This window comes from Xyrauchen texanus, chromosome 42 (assembly GCF_025860055.1).
Source record: "Xyrauchen texanus isolate HMW12.3.18 chromosome 42, RBS_HiC_50CHRs, whole genome shotgun sequence".
NCBI classification, from domain to species: domain Eukaryota; kingdom Metazoa; phylum Chordata; class Actinopteri; order Cypriniformes; family Catostomidae; genus Xyrauchen; species Xyrauchen texanus.
In genome coordinates, this window is record NC_068317.1 from 6,906,502 (window position 1) to 6,932,789 (window position 26,288).

Below are 26,288 nucleotides of genomic sequence, written 5' to 3' on the forward strand. Positions count from 1 at the left end.
ACACATGAAAATACAACCCAGTTATTAGTCCGGAGGAGCCGTCTGGAAACACTTTTCCAGGCTGCTCACCATAATCCGATGGCGTATCACTTAGGACAAGAGAACACTGCACATTTAATCGCCCGCTTTTACTGGCCGGGAATTCACAGGTATGTACGCAGATGTTGTGCGGCATTCAGAAAATGTCAGTTGGTGAATCCACCGGCCACCCCAAGAGTGCCATTGCGCCCATTACCATTGATCAAGGCTCCCTTTGAAAGAATTGGTATGTATCTCGTCTGGCCATAAGAGCGGTCAGTATACGGATATTGGTTTGTATTAGTCCTGGTGGATTATGCAACACGATATCCGGAAGTGGTGCCTTTACGCAACAGCTCAGCATGCAGTGCTGCGGAGGCACTCTTCAAAATGATCTCCCGGGTGGGGATTCTGAAAGAAATCCTCACTGACCAAGGCACAACTTGTTTGTCATGTACACTGCGCAAACTTTATGAATTGCTGGGGATTAAATCGATTCTTACCAGTGTTTATCACCCACAAACTGATGGGCCGGTGGAACAATTTAATCAAACCCTGAAAAATATAATTTGCAAGTTCATACACGAGGATGCTAGAAATTGGGACAAATAGCTGAAACCCCTATTACTTCCACTGGGTTTTCCCCCTTCGAGCTCCTGCATGGGAGGAAAGACATTCCCAAAGCAAAAATGTTATCTTTGGGCAAAGCTACACTCTAAATTTGCTTCAAGCACAAGAGACACAAAGTCGGCTCTATAATAGGGGTGCCCAGCTACGGGAATTTGATCCAGCAGACAAAGTACTTGTATTACTCCCCACATCAAGCTCAAAATTACTCCCCTTACTTACTTACCAAGTGGCAAGGGCCCTTTGAGGTTACACGGCGAGTCGGGATCTCGATTATGAGGTTAAACAAATGATAGAGGAATAGCACATCAAATTGACCACCTATACCTCCTTAAATTATGGAGAGAGGCCATGGCGACGGTAGTTTCGGAAAGGGCGGAGCTCAGGATTGAGGTGAATTTCAAAGCCAATCCATTCACTGTGGTCCCTTGTGGAGACCACCTCTCACCGTCCCAGCTCGTGGGGTTGGCCAAATTGCAAAAGGAGTTTGCAGACATGTTCTCTCCTCTTCCCGGTCATACTAACCTCGTACAACACCATATTGAGACCCCACCATTGGTGGTAGTGCGTAGTCGGCCATACCGCTTGCCAAACATAAGAAAAAACTGATTTGGGATGAATTAGAGGCAATGCTTGAGATGGGGGTAATAGAAGAATCGCACAGCGATTGGGCCAGCCTGGTTGTTCTTGTAACATTGTCTTTGTGTTTTGTTTTGAGTTGCCACAGTATGCAACAGACTGGCATGTCTTAAGGTCAATATTAGGTCAAAAATGGCAAAAAAGAGCTTTCTCTAGAAACTCGTCAGTCAGTCATTGTTTTGAGCAATGCTTGAAATTGCCAAAGAAATTGCCAAAAAAGATTTCATACAAAGGTGTACACTGCGGACAACTGGCTCAAACAAGGACATAAAGAGATGTGGAAGGCCAGAGGATAAGTACATCAGAGTCTCTAGTTTGAGAAATAGATGCCTCACATGTCCTCAGCTGACAGCTTCATTGAATTCTACCCGCTCAACACCAGTTTCATGTACAACAGTAAAGAGAAAACTCAGGGGTGCAGGCCTTATGGGAAGAACTGCAAAGAAAAAGACACTTTTGAAACAGACAATCAATAAGAAAAGGTTAAAGTGAGCAAAGAAAAACAGACATTGGACAACAGATAATTTGAAAAGAGTGTTATGGCTCTTAACACCATTGAGCTTTTGTGGGATCAGCTAGACTGTAAGGTGTGTGAGAAGTGTCCAACAAGACAACCACATCTATGGCAAGTGCTACAGGAAGTGTGGGGTGAAATGTCACCAGAGTATCTGGACAAACTGACAGCTAGAATGCCAAGAATCTGCAAAGCTGTCATTGCTGCATATGGAGCATTTTTTGATGAGAACTCTTTGAAGTAGTTTAAGATGTTCTGAAAAAAAAAAATCAAATTGTAAAATATGCGATCAGCTAAATGCCACTTTGGTGAATAAAAGTACCAATTTATTTCCATAAGAGCAAAATCTGTAGATTATTTCCAATTTTTGGCTTAAATAGTCATTCATTCGGGTATCAGACTACACTGGTCATGATGCCTCGAGCTGTAGATTCAGACCCGTGCTGCAATAACAAAGAAAGGGCATCACAGCCTCAAGAAAGCATATCATAGCCCCGTTACGACTACAATGTGATACACCCTAGCAGCTTAATGGGTCACCGGTGCAGCACTAACCACCATCCAAACCCTTATACCTTTCCAGCAGGACGCGCCGGTGCATCCGTTGACCAGTGACGTGAGAAAGGGGTCAGAAAACAGTGAGAAATGTCTTGGGTACTTTCGTAACCTCCGTTCCCTGATGGAGGGAACGAGAAGTTGTGTCGTTGTTGTGATACTAGGGGTCGATCTTGAGATCCCAATCACCTGGGATCTTTGAGAAAAGGTCAATGAAAATTGTCGAGTGGAATTTGTATGCCACTCCACCAGACATATGGGTATAAAAGGGAGCTGGAATGCAGGAGTTTTCAAATATATATATATATATATATATATATATATATATATATATATATTATTATTTTTTTATTTATTTATTTATTTATTTTTTATTGAAGCAAAAAAGTTATCCAACACCTATATCACCCATGTGAAAAACTTTAAACTTAATAGCTGATTGTGCCACCTTTAGCAGCAACAACTGCAACCAAACCTTTCTGATAACTGGAGATCAGTCTTTCACAACGCTGTGGTGGAATTTTGGTTCCAATATTCTTTACAGAACTGCTTTAGTTCAGCCACATTGGAGGGTTTTCGAGCATGGACTGCCTGTTTAAGGTCCTGCCACAGCATCTCAATTGGGTTCAAGTCAGGACTTCGACTATGCCACTCCAAAACTGCTTATTTTGAGCCATTCAGTCGTGGACTTACTCCTATGCTTTGAATCATTGTCTTGCTGCATAATACAGTTGCGCTTGAGCTTCAAATCACAGACTGATGACCGGACGTTCTCCTTTAGGATTTTCTCTCGATATCTCTGAGAGCAGAATTCATGTTTCTCTCAATTATTGCAAGTCGCCCTGAAGCAGCAAAGCATCCCCACACCATCAAACTACCACCATCATGCTGATCGTATGTATGATGTTCTTTTAGTGGAATTCTGTGTTTGATTTATGCTAGATGTAACGGGACCGCTGTTGTCCAAACAGTTCCACGTTTGACTCATCAGTCCACAGAACATTCTCCCAAAAGCTTTGAGGATCATCAAGGTAAAATTCAGACGAGCATTAATGTTCTTTTAGGTTAGCTGTGGTTTTTGCCTCGCCACTCATCATGGATGGCATTTTTGGCCAGTGTCTTTCTGATAGTGGGGTCATGAACAGTGACCTTTATTGATACGAGAGAGGCCTGCAGTTCTGTGGATGCTGTCCTTGGCTTTTTTGTGACTTCCTGGATGAGTCGTCGCTGTGCTCTTGGAGAAATTTTGGAAGGTCGTCCACTTCTGGGAAGGTACACTACTGTGCCACATTTTCTCCATGTGGAGATAATGACTCTCACTGTGGTTCTTTGGAGTCTTTGGAATCCCAGAGCCTTTCAGTTACTTTCAATTACCTTTTTCCTCATAATTTCTGGAATTTCTTTCAACCTTGACATAGCGTGCTTCTAAGTGAGACCTTTTAGCCAACTTCATGCTGCTGAAAAAGTTTTATTTAGATGTTGATTTGACTGAACAGGGCTGGCAGTAATCAGTCCTGGGTGTATCTAGTCCAGCTGAACCCCATTATGAATGCAGTTTCATAGATTTGGGGATTTACTAACTAAGGGGGCAAATATGTTTTCACACAGGCCCAGTTGGTATTGGATAACCTTTTTGCTTTAATAAATAACATAATTTAAAAACTGTATTTTGTTTACTTAGATTGCCTTTGATTTTGATATTAGATTTTGTTTGAATTTATTTTACAATTTAGTTTGAGATATACACAAAAACAGAAGAAATCAGGATGGGGGCAAATACTTTCTCACATCACTGTACTTATTAATTACTGGTCGCACTGTGTATTTAAAAAACCAGGGCTTGATATTTACCTTTTGGCTAACCGGCCGTTGTGGCTAGTGCTATTCCAAAATCATTAGCCACCAAGCATGTTCACTAACCAAAACCCCCCTCCCCACAAAAATTAATAAAGGTGGAGACTGTAACTGCACCAATTTTTTTGGACATTTTATTTGAATAAGAATGATGTGAGTGTAGCAGGACATAGGCTTAATGATTTAAGTCATCTGGAATATCTGAAGGCAAAAATGACCAGTTAGAATAAGAGTTGGAGAGAACAGGAGGTCATTTTTGTCAATAATTTGTTCATAACTCCTAAACCAGTAATGTATTGTAGTAATGTATAGTGCTTTAAAGTACAACATCCTCTGTAGAATTCAAACGGGTCACATACGCTCTATAAGGTCTCCATCGCGATATCTAGTTAAGCCTGATTGACTCACCCTATCCCAGAGTTCTAGCTATCCTGTCTTTGGAGTGGGCTGGTGTGTGTGCTGCGCTAGTTCACGAGAAACCACGCTTCACTCTCCTCATGCAGATGCTCATGTAAGACATGAGAGGTACATTTGTGCTTATAAAGCGCTGAGCAGCATCGGCCCAACATTCACAGAATCTTCAATGCAGGGAAAACCATGAAAATGTCACCCACCAAAGCGACTAGTAAGAGGGACATGCTAGCTGCCCCTGTCGTGATGTAGCTGCATTTGATGGGTGTTAAGGCCCCAGTATACTTCATTTGAAATCGAATAACGAACTGTTGTGACGTCATTTGGAACAACATCTGGCCAAAATGAAGGTGTTTTTGAGTTTGTTTCGGTGGTTCAAAACTGCTTGCCAATGTGAACTTTCAGTAAAACTTAATCCCAGATGATAAACACCTTCTTACTGCCATTGGTCCTCGTCATCGGTAGGTGTGACCTGGAGCTCCACCTACTTTGAAACCGACAGCTAGGGCGCTTCTAATTTCTTGAATTTTGCATCCTCGTTTCCTTGCATTCTTTCCTCGCTTCCTAGCTCCTCCCTTGTAGTACGAAAGGAAATGAGGATGGAGGAACTGAAGCAGTATTTATTGTGAATGAATGAAATGAAAATGAAATGTCCTGCTCACTGAAGTGTCAGTACAGAGCACCATCCTTGTGCAGCTGCAGCACATCAGAGCACTTGCCGTTATATTGTTGAAACTTGATAGATTTATATTTTCCTATTAAATCCTTAGAATTCAAGATGCACTGTTGAATGATAATTATGGTTTATTTAACTACAAATGTGAAACCTAAATGGAATGTGAAATGTGAAGGGGTAGGAGAATGTGTGCATCAGATGTTTGACTAAAAAGATTTCAGCATAGGATGCTCCTGTGCCTCCTCGCTCAAGTGTCCTCCGTAAGCTTCCTCCATCTTTTGTCCTTGCGATACATTTGGAGAATTGATACATTCTTCACAATGCCATTCTTTGGTCGGTTACCGGATCACATGCTCGAGGCAATTTAAGAAATGAGAAGCACACCTTTTTCCAGTTAGGTTGTTCAGTCAGTTAAGATCAGTCCAAATTAAGACACATGGTTGCAGATTTATTAACGTGCTGGAGCAAACTAATTACATATGGACGATGTCATGCAATTCCACAAAAGGAATCAAATCTACTCAAATACATAATCAAGTGCCTATTCGCTGTTGTTTATATGTTGCTTCACTCATGTGCTGTCTGTAGCCGAAAGCCATTCACACATTTTCCCAAAGTGATATATGCTTCTTATCATATTTTTTCCTGTATTCTGACCATTAACAGTCTTTTATACAGCCATCTTTGCAGTAGTGTCAGTGTCCTCATAAATTACTATAACAGAGGGAAACCAATGCATATTATCTCTTCATATAGCATGTTAGCACATTAGCTAGTCATGAATGAAGAATGTAAACATGACAAACAGCACATCAACTACTGCTTATTGGTTACTTTAAATCATCATTAAGTGCTCAGAACAGCTTATTTTACTGATTTCATGTGAATTCTATTCATAGAATGAGGCATGAAGTCATTGATAACACATTGTAATGTCAAATTAGTTAAGGTTTTTAGTGTACTCTTGTGCGTCCTCATATATAAATGCTCCTCCAAATGCCTCTCCCAGCCGCATGGCCGGTGTTTAATGTTCGCCAATAGTAAACTGTTGCTCAGCTGTTCTTCTTTTCAAAACTTCTTTTTGGCTCTGAGAAAAGTATGGAGAAGAACTTCACCATTAGTATATCGGTGCCTTGTCTAGCCTTGCTCATCAAGGAATCGGACTACACTCACTGTATGTTTGTGCTCAAGATTCAAAAGAACCGGCTCATAAAGCCCAAGTATGCGAATGCTTAACATCTACACGCAGTTGAACGCTAGCCTTTCAAAGTATACTGTAGTTCATTTGAGAGTGTGCACATGGACGGACTGCTATGAGATGCAGGACAATTGCTCCTCAGGAGTTTAGACACTTAAAGATGTCTTTACATTCCTTTAGACTCGAGTTATACAAATGCAGATATCTCCTGACCTCTTCACATTGAACTTCTATATGTACACATCCACTGTTGTTAGTTCCACCTTCTTCTCCTGATATTTACCAGCAATTACATCTTCTAGTGCTTCTTTGTGAGAGCAACGGCTCAACTATGAAGGTTGCCACCTTATGACCGCACAATAAGTGCATATATTTCCAGGTGCGCGCTTATTCTGCATGTTTAGGGGACACGCGGTTAGAAATATCAGGCTGTAAACGTTTTGTGCTCTGATGAAATCTGCATCCATGTCTGCAGACACCTAGTGTTTGCATCTGACCAAAGTATACTTTAGGCTTAAGAATAATTAGTTGAGGGGGAGCCTGGGTAGCTCAGAGAGTATTGACGCTTACTACCACCCCTGGAGTTGCGAGTTCGAATCCAGGGCGTGCTGAGTGACTCCAGCCAGGTCTCCTAAGCAACCAAATTGGCCCGGTTGCTAGGAAGGGTAGAGGCACATGGGGTAACCTCCTCGTGGTCACAATAATGTGTGGTTCTAGCTCTCGGTGGGGCGCGTGGTGATTTGTGCTTGGATGCCGCAGTTAATAGCGTTAAGCCTCCACACGCGCTATGTCTCCTTGGTAACATGCTTAACAAGTCACTTGATAAGATGCGTGGATTGACGGTCTCAGATGCGGAGGCAACTGAGATTCATCCTCCACCACGAAGACTTAGAGCGCATTGGGAATTGGGCATTCCAAATTGGGGAGAAAAGGGGAGAAAAAAAAAAACATTTAGTTGAGGAATCTTACTACACTGGCTACGCTGTATGTTTTTGATTTACTAAAACAAACCATCCAATAAGACTCGTTTGGTCAGGTAACCAGACTACACTGGATGCGCTGTGTGTCTCACGCTATAGACTCAGTAGTGTGGCAGCGCTGGTGCTGAATTGCGATGCAGGAAACACTGTCAGTATTTTTTACTACTGTGTTTTCCCTCACCATAAAAGGAAAAATGCAAGTTCGGGAACCATTAACAGAACCAAAAGTCATGAAAATCATATGGTTGTGTTTTTGTTTTTTTGGAACCAGTTATGGACAAGAACTAGTTCTCGGTTTCCAACCCTAGTGAACAGACTTTTAATGTTCCATCAAGTTTCAATGTACATCATGCTGTAGTGTCAAGAACTGACCCTGTAGTTTTTGTTTTCAGGAATGGAGGAACCTGAAGCAGAAAAGAGATGAGAACTACCAGAAGATCATGTGCTGTCTAGTGCACCGCTACCTGACATCCACACGGCAGAAGATGCAGAGCACAGACCAGGCCACGGTGGAGAACCTCAATGATCTGCGGCAAGACCTCTCTAAGTTCCGCAATGAAATGAGGGATCTTTTGGGCTTCCGCACCTCCAAATATGCCATGTTCTACCCCAGAAGCTAAGATATGACCATTGATCCAGCATGCACAGCAATGCTTTTCTGCTGTTTCTTTGACAGACATACGGTGACAAAACTGTCCTGGGCCTCTACTGGAATTGTATTACACTATGTTTATTCTACACCAAAGCCTCCATCATAACTTAATATTCTTACATCCTACTTGTTTTCTAAAAGTGTAATTATTTAAAAATAAAAAAACATTTATTATGAAGAAAGTTTTTATTTGGAATTTTCATCTATCTATCTATCTATCTATCTATCTATCTATCTATCTATCTATCTATCTATCTATCTATCTATCTATCTATCTGTAAGTGTGTCTGTCTGTCTGTCTATCCGTCTATGTCAGTCCAGCCAACCGTCCGTCCATCCATCCATCATCCATCCATCCATCATCCATCCATCCATCCAATGCTGTATATATGCCTAATGCCATGTACTTTTGCTTATACATTATGCTCAGAAACTATGCCTATACTACATTTACAATGTTTCTAATTGAATCTAAGATGCAGATATGGACATGATATTGTCATTAGAGGTATAAGGGTAAATGACCATCCACTTTTACATATCAACACATATACAGTATTCACTACTGTATAGTGAATAACTTGGCAGGAATGCTGTTACTCATTTTTCACTGCAAAACATTAGATAGTAATAACAAAGTAATTTACACATAGACATCTTAATTGTACAGTACTAAATAGCCTGTTTAATTTTAAGGGCAGTAGAGAGGTCATAAAATGGTCCTGGAAAAATAAACTATAAATATTTTTGAAAAAAAAAAGAATAATTGTTGGACAATTGTTGAATACAAGTTAAGCTCAATCAACAGCATTTGTGGCATAATGTTGATTACCACAAAAATACATTTTGTCTCCTTTTCTTTAAATAAAATAAAAAGCAAAACTCTGTTACAGTGAGGCTCTTACAATAAAAATGAATGGGACCAATCTAAAAACATTAAAATACTCCCTATTTCAAAAGTATAGCCCCCAGACATTAAAAGAAACATGTTAACATGATTTTAGTGTTATAAAATCGCTTCCTAACCTTTTCTGTGTAAAGTTAAAGCCAATTTTACAACTTCGTTGCCATAACAATAGAACACCATAAATCCTAAAATGACAGTTCAAACAGCAATTTAAATAACTTCATTGTTTTTTCACAAGTTTAAACAGAAGTATTGATTTTATAAGTGCTTTTATAAAAATATAAGTTTCTCTTTCTGTCGTTCAACCCTCCAAAAATTGGCCCCATTCACTTCTATTGTAAGTGCCTCACTGTAACCTCTATTTTGCTTCTTTTTTTTTAAGAAAAGGATGGACAAGTCAAAATAACTTTGAGATAATCAGCATCATGATAGGAATGCTGTCCATTGAGCTAAACTCGTATTGAACCCAGAATATTCCATTAAGAGCTTCCCAAACAAGTTAAATGTTTGAAAAGGGCCCTTCATAGTCAAGCACTATCTGAGCTCCAGGCAATTTTGGAAACAGATGTTCCAACATGACCATGTGAACTTACTAAGTATTTTGAACTCTGAAAACATATTTCAAGATCTCCCTTTCAAGTTTTACTGCAATATAATTTAGAATAATAATCATTTAAAAAATAAAATGAAAACAAATGCATGAATACAATTTCCATGGCAAAATTGATACATTTATTTATTTCTCATAAAACAAATCATTTATAAATTAACATTCACCATTGGGAATCAGTATCTATGATAATATTTTATAGGCAAAATGTAACATAAATCCAGCATGATTTCTAAACACAGCAAAAAGTTGGTACTAAAGTGGCGCCTTTTATGCAAAACTCCTCTAATTTCACTATTTTGACAGAGAGAAAACCACAAGTGTATCTTGTGAACTATGCCAAAATCTTGAGCTTACTGTATGTCATGTCTTACTAGGCCATACTATTACATTTCCAAAGAAATTTACTTTTTGCTCCTTAAAATGTTATTTACACCTGAAAGTACTCAGTTCATGTTTGCAGATCATTTTCTATCATCTTACTGGACTGAAGCCACCTTTTCACTGCATCCAACAAATGACAGATAACAGACCAGAACTGTGTGGAGTTCGACCATCTGCAGAGGCTGAATTTCGGCTGTGATTTGAGCTTCGGATACGTTGATATTTGTGCGACTAGACCGTATTTGACTGAATGTGACGTATTGAAGAGAAACAGTGATGCCTTTTGTCCTAAATGTTATTCTAAAACACCTGCTTCTTCTGCAGATTGGACAGTGATGGAGTCAAAAATGATCATTCACATTGCAATATATATATATATATATATATAAATATAAACAAAAGGCTTTTATTTGTAATAAAAAGGCATTTATTTCTACACTTGCCTTGGCATTTAAATATCTATGAATTTCTCCCTATCTGCTGAATTATTATTGTTGTTGCTGTTGTTGTTGTTGTTAGGCAACTATGAATTATAATAATACCTATAAACCAGCAATGATTATGATGATAATAATGGTAATAAAAATAATGGAATCAGAGTAAATATTAATTATGAACTATATTAAATTCATCCATCTGCTCAACAGCAAGGTTTGGTAGCAAACCTCAGAAAACAATTCACAAACCCAACAACATGACTAACTTTCTTCAAATCTTATCTGGAATTGTTATGATCTTTCTGTATGTTTTATGGGGCTTTGTACTGTGACATCGCAATTCTCAAGTGCTTACTCTCATGCAACAGATATTGTGTGACTGTGGCAACGTTTTTGCAAAATAAAATGATGTGGTTCATTACACCTCAGGGTAGTTCTGAAGTGAAATGTCCACTGTGTGGCGCTAAAAGCGAGTGAAATGTTCTCCCAAACAGATGAGGTTTTTAAGTTTAATGTTCTATCGAGTTTTAAATCAACAAAACCTACCTCCCAACCCTAAACCTTAAAGCGATAGTGTCATAAAAAGCAAATGTGACACGCAAAACACAATTTCTGAAGCAACCATGTCATTTTGTGGTGCTTCTATGACACTTTCAGCTCACGTGTCGACTTGCGTGCTCTTCTGGACTCGTACCAGAAATCCTTTGTATCACTCATCAGATGAGCTACAGCGAATGTGCAATATGTAATATATTTAATGTACTAAAGCATAAAATTATCATTAGAAGTTGTCAGAGATTTTGGAAACATGCTATGTTGAAATACTGGTTCTCTGAAAACAATGCTACAGCCTGTAATTTCTACTTTGAAATGTCTGTTCCAGGTCGGAATTTCTGTTTGTGTTTTGGCCTGTGTGATCCCACCCACTGCCCATTTCCCAATAGTATTTCAACACCATTGGTTGCCAGATTTGAAACAAGTTAGCAGGCAAACACAGCCATGGAAGCCAGAAATACATCTAGCTAACATTGACAGAGTTATAAAAAATCCACATGAGCTGGTTTATAAATTGCAAAAAATAAAATCATTGCAAATGCATTAGCTGATCAACTTACAGTGTAAGGCTCGTCACTTGCCATTGTTAGTTTGCTCGTTCCTGTTGTGTGTCCTGCTTCGAGTCTGGGGAGGAGGGGGTGGGGGAGACAACTCTCTCTAATATTTTTAATTTGGACTGCAGTACCCATTTTAAATGCTTGATGATGGTACATATCGTTCCTTTAAACAAGCTTGTAAAATTAGTTGATTATGTAATGCAAATGTTAAAATTTGTCATGCGCTAAAGTAAAAGTGTTTATCATAAGATAGCATTGTGTGAGGAACAGAGCAAAAAGTGTTTATGAACAGACAATATGCGGTTTTACTCGCAATTTGAGTGAAAGCGGATGAAGTTATTGTCATTTTAGCACCTCTACTGAAAATTGCTGTGTTATGTACAACAGGCCACATAAAAATAATTTAGCAAAAATGTAGCTATTGTAACATGATTCTATGACCAGGTTGCATATGCCACTGTGGGCGACTTCACAAACCAATCGAATTTAACAACATTATAATAATCTCCTCTCTTGATTTAATTCTAGCTTTGTTCTTTTTTAATACTTAAGAACAATTTAATTTGAATACTTTTTTTTTTGTTACTTTGACTCCAGTATGTTTTTGGCTAGATACCTGGACACACCCTCTGTATGGAAAATCTGGGTCCAGATACTTCAATTCTCCATTTGTCTTCTACAGAAGAAAGAAAGTCATGCAGGTTTTGAACGTCAAGAGGTATGAAATAAATAATGGATGTAATTTTCCTTTTGGGTGAACTACCTGTTTTAAACTAGTTCTTGCAGACATTTTAATACTCATCACATGAGTATGAATATAAGTAGGATAAAGAGAGCCCGACCAGGGGTCTGTCATTTGCTTCAACGGTCCTCATCCCCGGGTGAAGAGGGTGATGAAGGGAGCTGGGTCATGCAGGGTGGGAATGAAGACACCACACATCCGTGTGTGGATTCAGAGACTGAGTCAGTCTGTGATATCTCAACAGCGTTTGTTCTTTAGCAAGTTAAAGGCCTTCTGGTTCTTGGCCTTGAAAGCCATGATGAAATGATGTGGGGCGATCATTCCACTGCCATCCTCATCTGCCTGACCCATGAAGATGTAGTTCAGACCTAGTGACACCACACAGAAAGAACCTGAATGCAGTGACGGAACGGCAGAGACATTCAGGAAGGACTTTCCATCAGCTTCTCTCTCACTATATGTTCCATATGTTTATGGAGCGTATAAACATATGAGAGTGAGATTTCATAAAAGGTAAACTCACAGTACAAATGAGTATCTAAAGGCTTGTAGCCGGAACAGAGTTTAAGTCATTAGGTTGAAAGTAACCTGGAGAATTAATGTAATGATCAACAATCTACTAACAGAAACACAATTCCTCATATGAGAGGTAATACTATGCTTATGTGACTGAGGCAGATAACATTTTTCAGAGCATTATGGCAAAATTGTGCAGTCCATTGCAAGTTGAGGCAGGCACTTACCTCGCCTGACATTTGGGCACTTTTTGCACAGGATGACAATCTTAGTGCTCATGGTTTTGCCAGCCTGCTGAATAGCAAGGTTGCCCTCCTTGTAGACATTGATTATGGAGATAGTGGCGTACATGCTACCACCCCGCGTTACTGCGGTGATGACTGTTCCTGTGATCACTATAGGGTGAAAATAAAGACAGGACAGCTTTAGAAACCATCACTTCCCATTAGATAAACTTCTCTGAATCAGTGTTGGGGGAGTAATTAACAAAAAGTATTGATGTTAATCATGTAAATTTGATTTATTTTTCTAATAAAGTTGAATTTACAGCAAAGTGCTGCTTTAGCTGACAATAGTGGCGTACTACCATGGCAAAATGCCATATGGCTGTTTTTGTCTCACTGTATTGCGCATTCAGATGTACAGCCAAGCAAACTGAAGGCAATAATCAAAAATACTTTCCTAAAATGTCCCCCCCACTCTCTCCCTCTCTCTCTCTCTCTCTCTCTCTCTCTCTGTGGCATTGACAGATCTGATTCGTTTAGTGAGTCATGTAGAATTGGGAAGTCCGAGTCATTTAAGCAAATCATGTAGTGTTGGGATGTCTGATTCATTTAGTGAACCATGTAGCGTTGGTATTTTATATTGCATTGAGAAGTTTGATTCCTTTATGGAATCATGTAGCTTTGGAAAGTCTGATTCATTTTTGTGAGTCATGTAGAGTTGGGAAGTCAGATTCATTTATTGAATCATGTTGTGATGGAACTTTTGAATAACTAAGTTAATTATGTAGTGTTGGGAATTAAGATTAATTTAGTCAATCATGTAGTCTTGGGGATTCATTTACATTTAGTGATTTATGAAGCATTGGGAGGTCTGATTAGTTTATAGAAAGTCTGATACATTTTAGTGAAATATGTATACTTGGGGATTCATGATCATGTAGTAAATCATGTTGCAGTGGGGAGTCCAAATGAATTATGTTGCGTTAGAAAGTCAGATTAATTTATTGAATCATGTAGCATTGGAGAGTCAGATTAATTTATTGAATCATGTAGCATTGGAGAGTCAGATTAATTTATTGAATCATGTAGCATTGGAAAGTCAGATTCATTTATTGAATCATGTAGCATTGGAGAGTCAGATTAATTTATTGAATCATGTAGCATTGGAAAGTAATAATAATGTATTGAATCATGTAGCATTGGAAAGTCAGATTCATTTATTGAATCATGTAGCATTGGAAAGTAATGATAATGTATTGAATCATGTAGCATTGGAAAGTAATGATAATGTATTGAATCATGTAGCATTGGAAAGTCAGATTCATTTATTGAATCATGTAGCATTGGAAAGTCAGATTCATTTATTGAATCATGTAGCATTGGAGAGTCAGATTCATTTATTGAATCATGTAGCATTGGAAAGTTAGATTATTTATCGAATCATGTAGCATTGGAGAGTCAGATTCATTTATTGAATCATGTAGCATTGGAGAGTCAGATTAATTTATTGAATCATGTAGCATTGGAAAGTCAGATTCATTTATTGAATCATGTAGCATTGGAAAGTCAGATTCATTTATTGAATCATGTAGCATTGGAGAGTCAGATTAATTTATTGAATCATGTAGCATTGGAGAGTCAGATTAATTTATTGAATCATGTAGCATTGGAGAGTCAGATTAATTTATTGAATCATGTAGCATTGGGAAGATTAATTTAGTCAGTCATGTAGTTTTGGAAATTCAGATTCTACATGAATCATGTAGCACTGGGAAGTCTGATTCATTTAGTGAATCATGAAGCACTGGGAAGTCTGATTCATTTAGTGAAGATTCATTGGGAAGTCCTGTTCATTTTAGTGAATCAATTTGTTTGAAATAGTAAAGTTGCAAGTTTAAAGAAAAATCATCTAAAAAAAATCATTTGAGTAACTGCAAAGAAGTCCCCCGTGCATATGTTCTCACACTGAAATGCTGATTTGTTATCGCTGTGTTGTCAACTCAGTATAAATCTTTGTGTCTTCTATTTATATCAGTTGTATTCTGTGTAAATAAAAAAAAAGTTTAATGCTGTCACTTAATTTGAGATCGCCATTGTTTTTGTGCCAGATATACTGCTCTGATGAATTAAAACTAAAAAATGAATTATATTATTTGCCAGTAATATTAAAAAGATCTTGTCATCTTAAACAGCTAACTACTTTTTTGTTTAACTTGACTCTAGTTTAATAACTTTAAATGATGAGTAGCTTGTACACCAAACACAAGAAGCATCCAAGTAGTACATTTGGGAAAAATCTAATATGTCATTTATTTGAAAAATAATAATAATAATACATTTAAAAGATTTTCATCTAGACATTAGGCACTAGTTTTTGCATGTAGCACTGTGCAGTAAATAACATGTTTGATACTACAAATTTGACTTGATGTGCATGTAATTTTCCACATTCGTTCACATTCAGGCCTGGATTCTCAACATGACTCTGGCCTCCACTAAGTTTTCCCCATATGAAAATCCAAGTAAACTTTAGCAGAAATCATAATTAAATAACTGCTTGATTTTGTAAACATGTCATGGGTGAGAACTTTGCAGAGAAATTCCAGGGGCAGTGACTGTGGCGAACAGCTCGACTGAATCAACACTCACATTTACCAACAGTTTACCCACTGCTGTGTATTTACACTGCACGACTGTGTCCCAAACACCAATCCACTGTACTGCATGGCAACAAATACTCTTTTAAAACACACTGACACAAACCAACATGCCAAAGATAGCGTGCTGAGAAAAGGGGCATAGAAACATGCTTGTTGTGAAGAGTATTTTTACATTTACTTTTTCCACTCTGATGCCCACCTGCCCAAAAGTAATGGCCTCACTTTATTCTTTTGGGGAGGTTTGTGTGTGTCTAAGTGTGTCTTAGCAAAAAAAAAATTCTTACCAAAGTTGCTGGAACAGTAATGGCTGTCAGGTGTTCCCTTTCGTTTGCATTTCTGTTGACACAGTGCTGCAGAATACTTTAAAGCTGGAGAGGCAAATAGAGACCAAAAAATAGCCATCAATATTTGTTCTACTGTTGCATACTAACTCAGTTTTTCTGTATGAGACCCAGACATTGAATAAAGTCTGTATCAGAGAATAATTTGATTGCCTGAAATTGTCCATGACATATTTGGACACTTCAAATTTCACTTAAAATGTATGAAATTGGCCATGGGTGAACATTTTGTATAACAACAATTCAGTAGTGTAAGCTTTTTGCAGCTGGTCATTTCTGTAGGGATGTTTAATGAGTTGCCAATTACTTTTAACCCATATAACAGCCAATATAACATGGCATTAAACTTACCAACTACCTCTGATTAGTGTGAATGTCTGTAACCATTAGGTTTTGTGAGCTGTACTTACGTATAGGTCTGGTGGTAGTGGGTGGTGCTGTTGTGTTGGGTGGAACAGTTGTGACAGGAAACTTCTTGGGTCTAAATTTGTAATGACCAATAAAACCATCCGCTGTTAAACTGAGATCAGAGAGGAACTGAATGAAGAGTTGATTTCCCTCTGAGAACACTGGCCTTGAACAGAAATACACAGAACAATTAGCAAAAGGACAAATAAATAAGTCTGCTACACATATATGATATAATAGATATGATGATACATACGCTGGAGGGCTGTCTCCACAGTATTTTCCTATTCTTTTAGCATCATTCATTTCTCCACCATTGAAAATTGCTACGTAATCATAACGGCAGTAGTTGTCCCTCTCCACATCAAACTTCTCAAATTTCACCTCTATAATCTGAAAAAACATAAAAACTTTTTTTTAGCTTTTAGCTGCAAATTACATGATCAAGGAATATTCACTTTATTAATCACATCACACTGAATCAATGAATGTTGGTTATCGTTACACGGGATATCAGTGCTTCCAGAAAGATTGCACAAGTAGAAAATGTGAGTGGTGTTTGCCCATGCAAAACTTCCCTTTCGAAACTAGAAAGAGCATAACAAATTCGCCGCTGCTATTTTTCACATGCAAATGAGCTTTGCGGCAAAGTTGCGAAAAATTGTCAATTGTTGCCAAAGGTTTGCCGGCGAAGAGCTGCAAACTTCTGGCAAACATTTGCGTTGAATCAAAAGCTAATTTACATGTGAAAATAACGAGCTGCAAATCTGCAGCAAGTTTGCAACTAGTTTATATTTTTTTGTAAGGGTTCCAACCATGATGCCAGGGTGTTGTGGGTGGTTGCCAGGGTGTTGCTCAACAATGGAGTTGCTAAGGTGCTTAGAGTGGTTTTTAGTATGTTGCTAGGCGGTTGCTATGGTGTTCAGGGTGTTTGGGCTTTTCTAGGTGGTTGGTTGCTATATGTTGTTCTGGGTGGTGTCTAGCAAGTTGCTAGGCGGTTACTAAGGTGTTCTGAGTTGTTGTTAGATGTTGTTAGGTGGTTGATATGGCCTTCTAAGCAATTAGCTTACGGTGTTCTGGCAGTCGCTATGGTGTTCTGGGTGTTGTCTGGGCTTTGCTTCATGGTTTAGTTGCTAGGTGGTTGGTTGCTAAGGTGTTCTAAGAGGTTTTTCAGCATGTTGCTAGGCAGTTGCTGAGGTGTTCTGAGTGAATGTTAGCACGTTGTAGGTTGCTAAGGTGTACTGGGTGGTGTCTCAGGCTTCCTAAGCAACCAATTGGCTCGGTTACTAGGGTGGGTATAGTGACGTTGGGTTAACTTCCTTGTGGTCGCTAAAATGTGGTTCTTGCTCTCGGTGGGGCGCATGGGGAGTTGTGCGTGGATGCCGCGGAGAATAGCGTGACGCCTCCACATGTGCTAGGTCTCTGCAGTAACACGCTCAACAAGCCACGTGATAAGATGCACGGATTGGCGGTCTCAGACGTGGAGGCAACTGAAATTCGTCCTCCGCCACCCGGATTGAGGCGAGTCACTACGCCACCACGAGTGGTTCTAGGTGGCGGCTAGCTAGTTGCTAGGTGGTTGCTAAAGTGTTCTGAGTGGTTGTTAGCACATTGCTAGGTGGTTGCTAAGGTGTTCAAGTGGTTGTTAGCATGTGCTTTGCATGTTTTTGGGGCTTTGCTAGCTGGTTGGTTGTAATAGGGTGATCAGGATGGTTGCCAGGGCGTTGTTCAACCATGCAGTTGCTAAGGTGTTCTCAGTGGTTTTTAGCGCATTACTAATTGCTATTGTGTTCTGTGTGGTGGCTAGCGAGTTGTTAGGCAGTTGCCAAGGTGTTCTAATTTGTTATTAGCACATTGCTATTTGGTTGCTAAAGTGTTAAGGTGGTTGCTATAGTGTTCTGGGTGTTTTTAGGTCTCTTCTAGGTGGTTGGTTGTTAAAGGGATTTGGAGGTGGGGGGTGGTTCTGATTATTATTTTTTAGCTCGTTGCTAGTGACTGCTCTGGTGTTCTGGGTGGTTGCTAGCATGTTCCTAGGTGGTTTCTGAGGTGCTCTGAGAGGTTGTTAGCACATTGATGTGGTTTCTAAGGTTCTGTGTGGTTGTTAGTATGTTGCTATGCTAGATATGACTCACGGCCCTCTTTCAATGAGGTTCTGTGTGTGTGTTTGGGGGGTTTGGATGCAAAAATCTTAAGTCTGATCACTTAGAAAGGTAATAGAATACCTCTCCTAAACCGGCCTCATGATTTGAAGTATCATTAATGTCCATAACAGTGTTCCAAATATGTGCTTGCTTTGGCAAACATCACCAATAACAGCTTAAAGTATAAAAATCAAATAAGAGAATCAGTCCACCTGGTTTTTTGGTGCCACTATATGCCAAGAACACGTGACTCCAGCAGGATAGTCTTTCTCAGGCCAGTTAGGAGTCTTAAAGGATCCTGACGGCTTTACTAATCTGCCACCACAGTACTGATCGCCTGTAAACATTCAATCAGACAGGAATTTAGGAAATCTTGCCTTTAAACTCAGCAGAACAACACTAAATATAGAGCGAGTATTAAGCGTGAGGTCATTTACCCCTAATTAATAGGAATGCTTGGCATAATTGCACAGCAGCATCATTTGCAGACTCTACAGTGTACTTTCCATAGTCTTGTCATTACGAGTGATTTTACAAACTTCTTAGTCCCAGCATGATCCTTATAAATGTAATTTTGAAAAGAAAACCATGTGTAGAAAGATTAATTGTGCAACTGCACATGCTGAGAGCTGCTTAAGCCCTGTAGATACCTTCTGAGCATGTTTCTAGACTTCTCGCTTGGCCTATTATGGGCAACACTGGTTGCCCACAAGCTGGTGTGTGGTGACCCAAAAGGGTTGCGAACAGCGGGAGACAAAATAATGTGGGCAAATATTCAAATGCAAGTAAGCATAGTGTTCATAGTTAGGATAGCAAAATAAATAGCAGGAATTTCTAAAAGGGAGTAGAAAATGCATCCCATTTGTCACTGTGTGTTATTTTATCAAACTCTACAGCATTTTAGAGCAAATTCACATGGTAGAGGCTAGCCAAATTAGGCAGACACTAATGTTGACAGGTCGCATGCATGGCCCTCATCCTCAAAAAACATGAACATGAAAAATTGCAATAAGGATAAACAAGGTTTTTGTCCAACACAATGTATTTTTGTATGGATAAATAGTGTGTGCCATGAGCATGAAACCATTAAAATTCAATAGACATTTCAAAACTTAACATTCTAATAATTTGGGCTCAAGCCTCGAAGCAACTTGGCAAGGCAGCCTATTGAAAGTCAAACTATATATAGCACCACACCACCATCAGATCAAAGTTTCACTTTTCTTTTGCTTGTCACTTTTGAAGACTTTTGATGTTGTTGCTCATCATGGCGAGTTGACTGAACCAGATTTTGTAAATTTCTGACTTAAGGGGGGCGGTCACACTAGGTTTTTTGGACAATGCAATGGACCAGGATATGATGTCACGAGTGAGGGCTTCTGGTTTTAGCATATAATAAATAGCAAATAAACAAAAAATTACAAATGTAAATGTATATTACAAATGTTAGAAAATGGGGGCCTGGGTAGCTCAGCAAGTAGCTAACTACCACACCTGGAGTAGCAAGTTCAAATCCAGGGTGTGCTGAGTTAGTCCAGTCAGGCTTCCTAAGCAACCAATTGGCTCTGTTACTAGGGTGGGTAGAGTCACGTTGGGTTAACCTCTTCGTGGTCGCTAAAATGTGGTTCTTGCTCTCGGTGGGGCACATGGTGAGTTGTGCATGGATGCCGCGGAGAATAGCGTGACGCCTCCACATGTGCTAGGTCTCCGCAGTAACACGCTCAACAAGCCACGTGATAAGATGCATGGATTGACAGTCTCAGACACGGAGGCAACTGAGATTCGTCCTCCACCACCCGGATTGAGGTGAGTCACTACGCCACCACGAGGACTTAAAGTGCATTGGGAATTAGGCATTCCAAATTGGGGAGAAAAGGGGAGGAAAAAAAAAACATTTTTGAATATATCGTCTACTAACTTCCCAGCAACAATAAAAACAGACAGCATTGAAATATTTATTCTTTGTATTGAGCCAAGAGGTCAGTGTGTGATGTTTCAAGCAGATGTACAATGGCAATGCAGATGGCAATAACAATTAATCAGTATTGTTCAAATTGTGCCACCTTTTGTAAAGGCATGAATGTGCTAACGGCAAGTATTAGCATCACTTTTGGTGTGAATGGACCATTTGTCTGTAATCATATCACTTTTTTGCACCACGTTTGTTAGGAAACTAAGATTTAATATTAGAAAAATGCCCTTACGTCCCAACAACTGTAGTGAATCTTGGCCATTTCCACCACTGCCTAAGACGGGCGGTATGAGAGTATATGCAGCAGTAAAAATGTATAAACCAGAAGATATACAGCAGTATTTATATTTACGCAGCTAGCAGTGGATAGACCTGCTTTATGTTATTTACATGCAAGAGAAACATGAAGTAATACAAAAATCAGAGTGGGACATGTCCCAAACATGTCAAGATGATGAATCACTTGTTATCAAAGGGTGTTTTTGAAAGCAATCAAATTTTTTCACTTAAAATACTTTCTCCTATCCCAGCTTACTACACATGACAATGATAAGTTAGATATTTATAGGTTGATTTCCCTGAAAAGGGTAAAAACTGCAGGTCTGTGAGGATATCAAAACAATGCTCAGATATTGTTTTTATGAACATCCTGACCAGACTGACATTGTCTTAACCAATCATGAGTTTGGAGTGGGAGTCTCTGTTTGGCCAAGAAAAGGAAGACGTTTGGTGAAGGTAGTGGTGCAGAAATTAGAAACTTCACCTTTTAGCCCAATGCTAAGCAGAGTTACAGTTGCCAAGCAATGTCACAACTTGCTGCATTAATGCAAAATGAGGTAATGTACACACTCATATGTTTTCAATTGAAAATGCATTGATTTTGCTATGTTTACACCTCGCATCCTAAACAGAACTTCACATTCCTCCACAAAAATGGAGCATTTAGAAAATACTTAGGAAAACAATGGTATTAGGAATCTGAACATGGAGTTTTGAGTCTTTTGTTTTTCTCAAGTAATAGATTGTGTAAAGGTGATTTTGCACTGATGCAGACTTGGGTGCCATCCACACTCATTTTAGTTTCAAAACGCATACATACATTTTGAGAACGGTGATTTACTACACCAAAAACTGAGTGTTACAAAAAATGCAAACCATTACTGCCTACTTTGCAAAACAATAAGCCTGTTTACATGCACATCAGCACACTGATTACTCTCTATGATCATCTATTTCAAAAAACTGACAAAGCAAGAAATACGTGTTTACATGATATTTGAAATATTTGCGTTATTCTCTGCTTTTAACGCCAAACTGTGAAGAGGCGTGCGCTCAACATGTGCGCACATTCGATGAGCTGGTAAGAATGTAGGTTAATGTGATTGCATGCAACACGAAATTGGCATGTAATAACTTGCATGTAAACTTGCTTAATGACTTAAGGAAATGGTATACAGAAGTTTTAATGGATTAGACTGAGATGTGTGGTAACAGGTGTGTGCCAGGGCCAGTTCTTTTCCCACTGTTTCATCCAGGGCTTCATCGTGCCTCCTCAGGGCTTTCTTGGGGCTAACGGCCAATGGCCTCTGGCCCGCCGATTACTAGTAGGCCAAACAAGGCCAACTGGGGATTGAGGTGGGGTCAATGTCAAAGGCGCCATTTCACTCAACTTGCTAGGTTGTGTATATATTGCACAATGGTACAGGTTCGGGAAAAAAAATAAAAAATAGCGGGCACAGTTTCAAATCCGTTAAAACGCATAATGGACAAAGCCGGGCCCAAAGTAAGAACTTTCCATGGTCCGAGATCATGAACGATTTACCGGGACATCGTCCCGCTGTTAGTGGAGAGACCACTTGTCAACAATAACATATATTGCTATCTAGCTAATTTTTAGAAACAATATAAACTCAATATTCTAAATAACATAAATTAGGCATTGCCCCGTGGTTATAGTCTTTTAACCCATGATTAAAAGTCTCACAAAATCATGCTTCAGTACTTACGGTAAAATAATGACATACTGATGAACTACACCTTAACTTCTGATCATTTAACAGAGAAAGACTGCTGCCATTTTTGTGGTCTATTTTGTGGAGTTTTGTCTTACCGCGTTCATGTGGGTTGGCAGCGGAGTACACAGCCAGGAATCCGCTTCCAGCTGTATTGGCATCAGATACCATCTGTATGAGCATCTTATTGCTGGTGGAAACTAGGGCGCCTGGTCTGAACGTGCCACAGAAGCGGCCAAGGCGCTGCCCATTGGCGTGACCACTGTAAACATCCACATAATCATACCTGCACAAGTTGTCACTCTCTAGGTCCAGGGAACGGAATGAGAGTACGACCACTTTGCCCTCTGGAACCTGCAAGAGGCAGATATCATATTATTGATGATGTTGCAAGAGATTACAGCTACAGTGATTACAATAAGGCAGACCAACATGCACATCACTGGTAGTTCCTTAACATATACTGTGAAAAATTATATAATATTTAACAAGACAGCAGATACAATTTTACAGAAAAGTGTATTGTAAATACTGTGTGTGTGTATATATATATATATATGTGTGTGTGTGTGTGTGTGTGTGTGTGTGTGTGTGTGTGTGTGTGTGTGTGTGTGTGTGTGTGTGTGTGTGTGTGTGTGTTTTCAGAGGTTAAATTGATTATTTACATTACAGTGGAACATTTATTTTATGTAATTTTTATAGTTAACTATTGTTAGAATTACTGTACATTGAAAAACAAATAATGGAGTGTTCCCAAAGGTCCTGACCCATGTTACAGCCCAACTCCCTTGGTCTAGACTCTAGAGGTATGGGAAGGTGGGTAACCAATGTTTTGGAGAGAGTGCAAGAGTGATCTTGTCTCCAGGTCCCAGATCAACCATAAATTACAACAACACGTGATTTAGCAAAAATATAACACATTTATTAAAGAATTTAGTGGGATAAACAGATAAACTTCAGGAGTGGAACCGGCCAAAATAACAAACAAAAGACAATTTCCTGAAGGGGATTAGAGAGTGACTTATCTATTGAAAAGAAAAGAAAACACAAATCTCTTCCCTAACTCCCTCTCTATAAATAACCAAGAGAAAAACAGAATCAAAGTAAATGGCGTCCACCTCTCCACTAAAGGATCCCACAACACAAACAACTTAAACACCAATCACATTTCAATATATTTGACTGAAATTGCTGTGTTTTTCTAGCTATTTCTTTTACAAATATTATTTGAAAAATAATGTAAAGTTCTAGAAAAAAATACAAATGGTGGATATACTGTGAAAAATTATATTTAACAAGGCAATACATATATTTTACTGTACAATATAAATATATATATATAAGTAACCAGATAATACTTGTACTTGTACAGTAAACTGGTTGTTATATATGTTTTAGGAAATACTTCTAATTTTACTGTACACATTTGTGACATTGACAATGTTAACTCCTTTGTACAAGAGCTCAGATTTCGTCGCCTCCACTGAAGGTTTAGTACAACTTCAAACAACTTTTGAAGTCAATGCCAGCTCAAATACAAACTATCATTATATGAAAAGGATAACATACCAAATAATTAGACATTCTGACATTCATATTTCTCATCCTTTTACTGCTGATTATACAGTTTGTAAGATAGCTATATAAATCAGGTATACGTTTACTGCTGTAACATGGGATAAAGGAAGTTCCCTTCTACTCTACTTAATTGAACACAGGCTGTTTCTGGCATGATGCTGTTTCCTAAAATAAAGTGGAAAATATAAAGCCTCTTATTCAGACCCAGGTCACCCATTGAGACTCTTAAATGCAATGATGGCAATGCAATAAATTGCTAGAATGAGTCTGGAGTTGCCACAAGGGATGCAATGTGGCCGGCAGCCAAAGCAAGCACACATCACAAGCACACACAGTCTGAATCTCTTCTGAATACTTGCCATTGCGTCATTTTATCTACTATTATAATAAGTTCTCAGACACTGTGCATGTCACTGACAGCCATCATTCTGATAAATGAATACATAATACATCAGTTCCTGTTCAATACCACTTACTGTAATTCTCCACACACATTTGGTATTGGGTGGATAGACTCCAGGATAACCCTGACTACCGATGACACCCGACTCTCCTGTTATATTCCCACCACATGTGAATATCTGTCTAGAAAAGAGAAAGATAAATGAACACCTGCATCGATGCATCATTCAGTCATGAAATAAATGCACTACACTAGAGCATCACAATGAATATCAAAGGAAAAAGAAACTCCCACTGGAATGAACAGAACATTTTCGATGTTCTAACAGAATGTATTTGAATGTAACAGTTGAGTTGGAGTCAGGTGTGATCATACATGAGTATACAGTGTGCGTGCATCAGTACATGTTGGACTTGAGTAAGTTACCTGCTTTGAGACTGTGCTCGGACACGCAGTGTGAGCAGCAGCAGAGTCCAGGAGATCAGAAGCCCACAGATCTTCCACATTATCAGGCGGTGTGTGACTCTGCGTCCAGCTGCATTAATCCGGCTATGCTGAAGTTGCTTGAGGGAGTCCTAGATGAATGTGCCGTTTGTTCTGCTCTGTAGGAGGGAGCAGCGAGACAGCTGCCTTTCGATCAAACACATGGAGAGAGAGAGAGAGAGAGAGAGAGAGAGAGAGAGAGAGAGAGAGAGTTTTCAAGCAATACATTTAGGCCAAGTCAACAGGGTGAATCTTGCATACACTGTATATGTATATATTTTAAAAATATTATAGTTAATATTAATAATTCATTCATTATAATGTATTTTGTTAATCATAACACTATTCAATTTGATGATTTAATTTTTTTATGAAATAGAAATGCTTAAATAGATTGATTAGGTAATTGCATGAATAAGTAGATGTACATGTATTCCTAATAAAGTGCTCAGTGAGTGTGTGTGTGTATATATATATATATACACACATGCTATATATTTATATAGCACTTTTCTAGGAACTCAAAGCGCTTTTACATAGTATAGGAGGAATCTCCTCAACCACCACCAGTGTGCAGCATCCACCTGGATGATTCGACGGCAGCCATAGTGCGCCAGAACGCCCACCACACACCAGCATATACACTACCAAAAGTTTAGGGTCACTTACTGGGATGCTTTTTAAACAGTATTGAAGGAGTTCCCATATATGCTGGGCACTTTAGTGCAGCTATCATTATGAGGATTCTCCATAGACATAATGATTTTTATACTGTATGAACTATAGATTATATCCCCTAACCCTACCCCTAAACCTAACCCTCATGTAAAACTTCCTGCATTTTTACATTTTCTTGGGGTGAAATATTTATTAGACATGTTTTTGACCTAGAATTACTGAAGTTACACTACCCACCAGCTCAACTGCCTCATCAGGTGCATAATGTAAATCTAAGATGATTGTGAGTACAATATGAAGATTGTTTGCATACAAATATAAAAAGAAATCCACAAAAGTGTAGGTAAAGCTCAGGCATCTTACAAACATGAATGGTGAGAGCGCCATCTCGTGGCCTGTAGCTTTATAGCTCCTGTTGTATTATTTATAGTTTATATTAATCATGGGTGTCTTTGCAAACGTTCTAGTTACACATCAATCCAAAACACTAGATTTTTTAATTGTAGTTCCTTATCTAAGATTGTAAAATTATATAATTAATAATCTGTTCGTAAAT

At 38.8% G+C, this 26,288-nt stretch overlaps 2 protein-coding genes across 2 annotated transcripts in view; one reads left to right on the plus strand and one right to left on the minus strand.

Annotated features, from left to right (window-relative positions):
- The window catches only part of LOC127635260 (short transient receptor potential channel 1-like), a 42,923-nt gene extending 34,830 nt beyond the window's left edge, over positions 1 to 8,093 (plus strand). Inside the window, exon 13 of the mRNA XM_052115170.1 lies at positions 7,865 to 8,093. Within this exon, the coding sequence (XP_051971130.1) occupies positions 7,865 to 8,092 (228 nt within the window). The 3' untranslated portion in view covers position 8,093. The remainder of the gene's footprint in view (positions 1 to 7,864) is intronic.
- Positions 8,094 to 12,503: 4,410 nt separating this feature from the next.
- Positions 12,504 to 25,155, minus strand: LOC127635268 (procollagen C-endopeptidase enhancer 2-like). Its single transcript, XM_052115178.1, has 9 exons — positions 24,998 to 25,155; positions 24,645 to 24,753; positions 22,689 to 22,944; positions 18,819 to 18,943; positions 16,722 to 16,858; positions 16,468 to 16,631; positions 16,001 to 16,084; positions 13,060 to 13,227; positions 12,504 to 12,684 (listed from the first exon to the last, which is right to left on the minus strand). The coding sequence occupies exons 1-9, from the start codon at positions 25,075 to 25,077 to the stop codon at positions 12,554 to 12,556; spliced, it is 1,254 nt and encodes a 417-aa protein (XP_051971138.1). The 5' UTR covers positions 25,078 to 25,155; the 3' UTR covers positions 12,504 to 12,553.
- Positions 25,156 to 26,288: the final 1,133 nt, after the last annotated feature.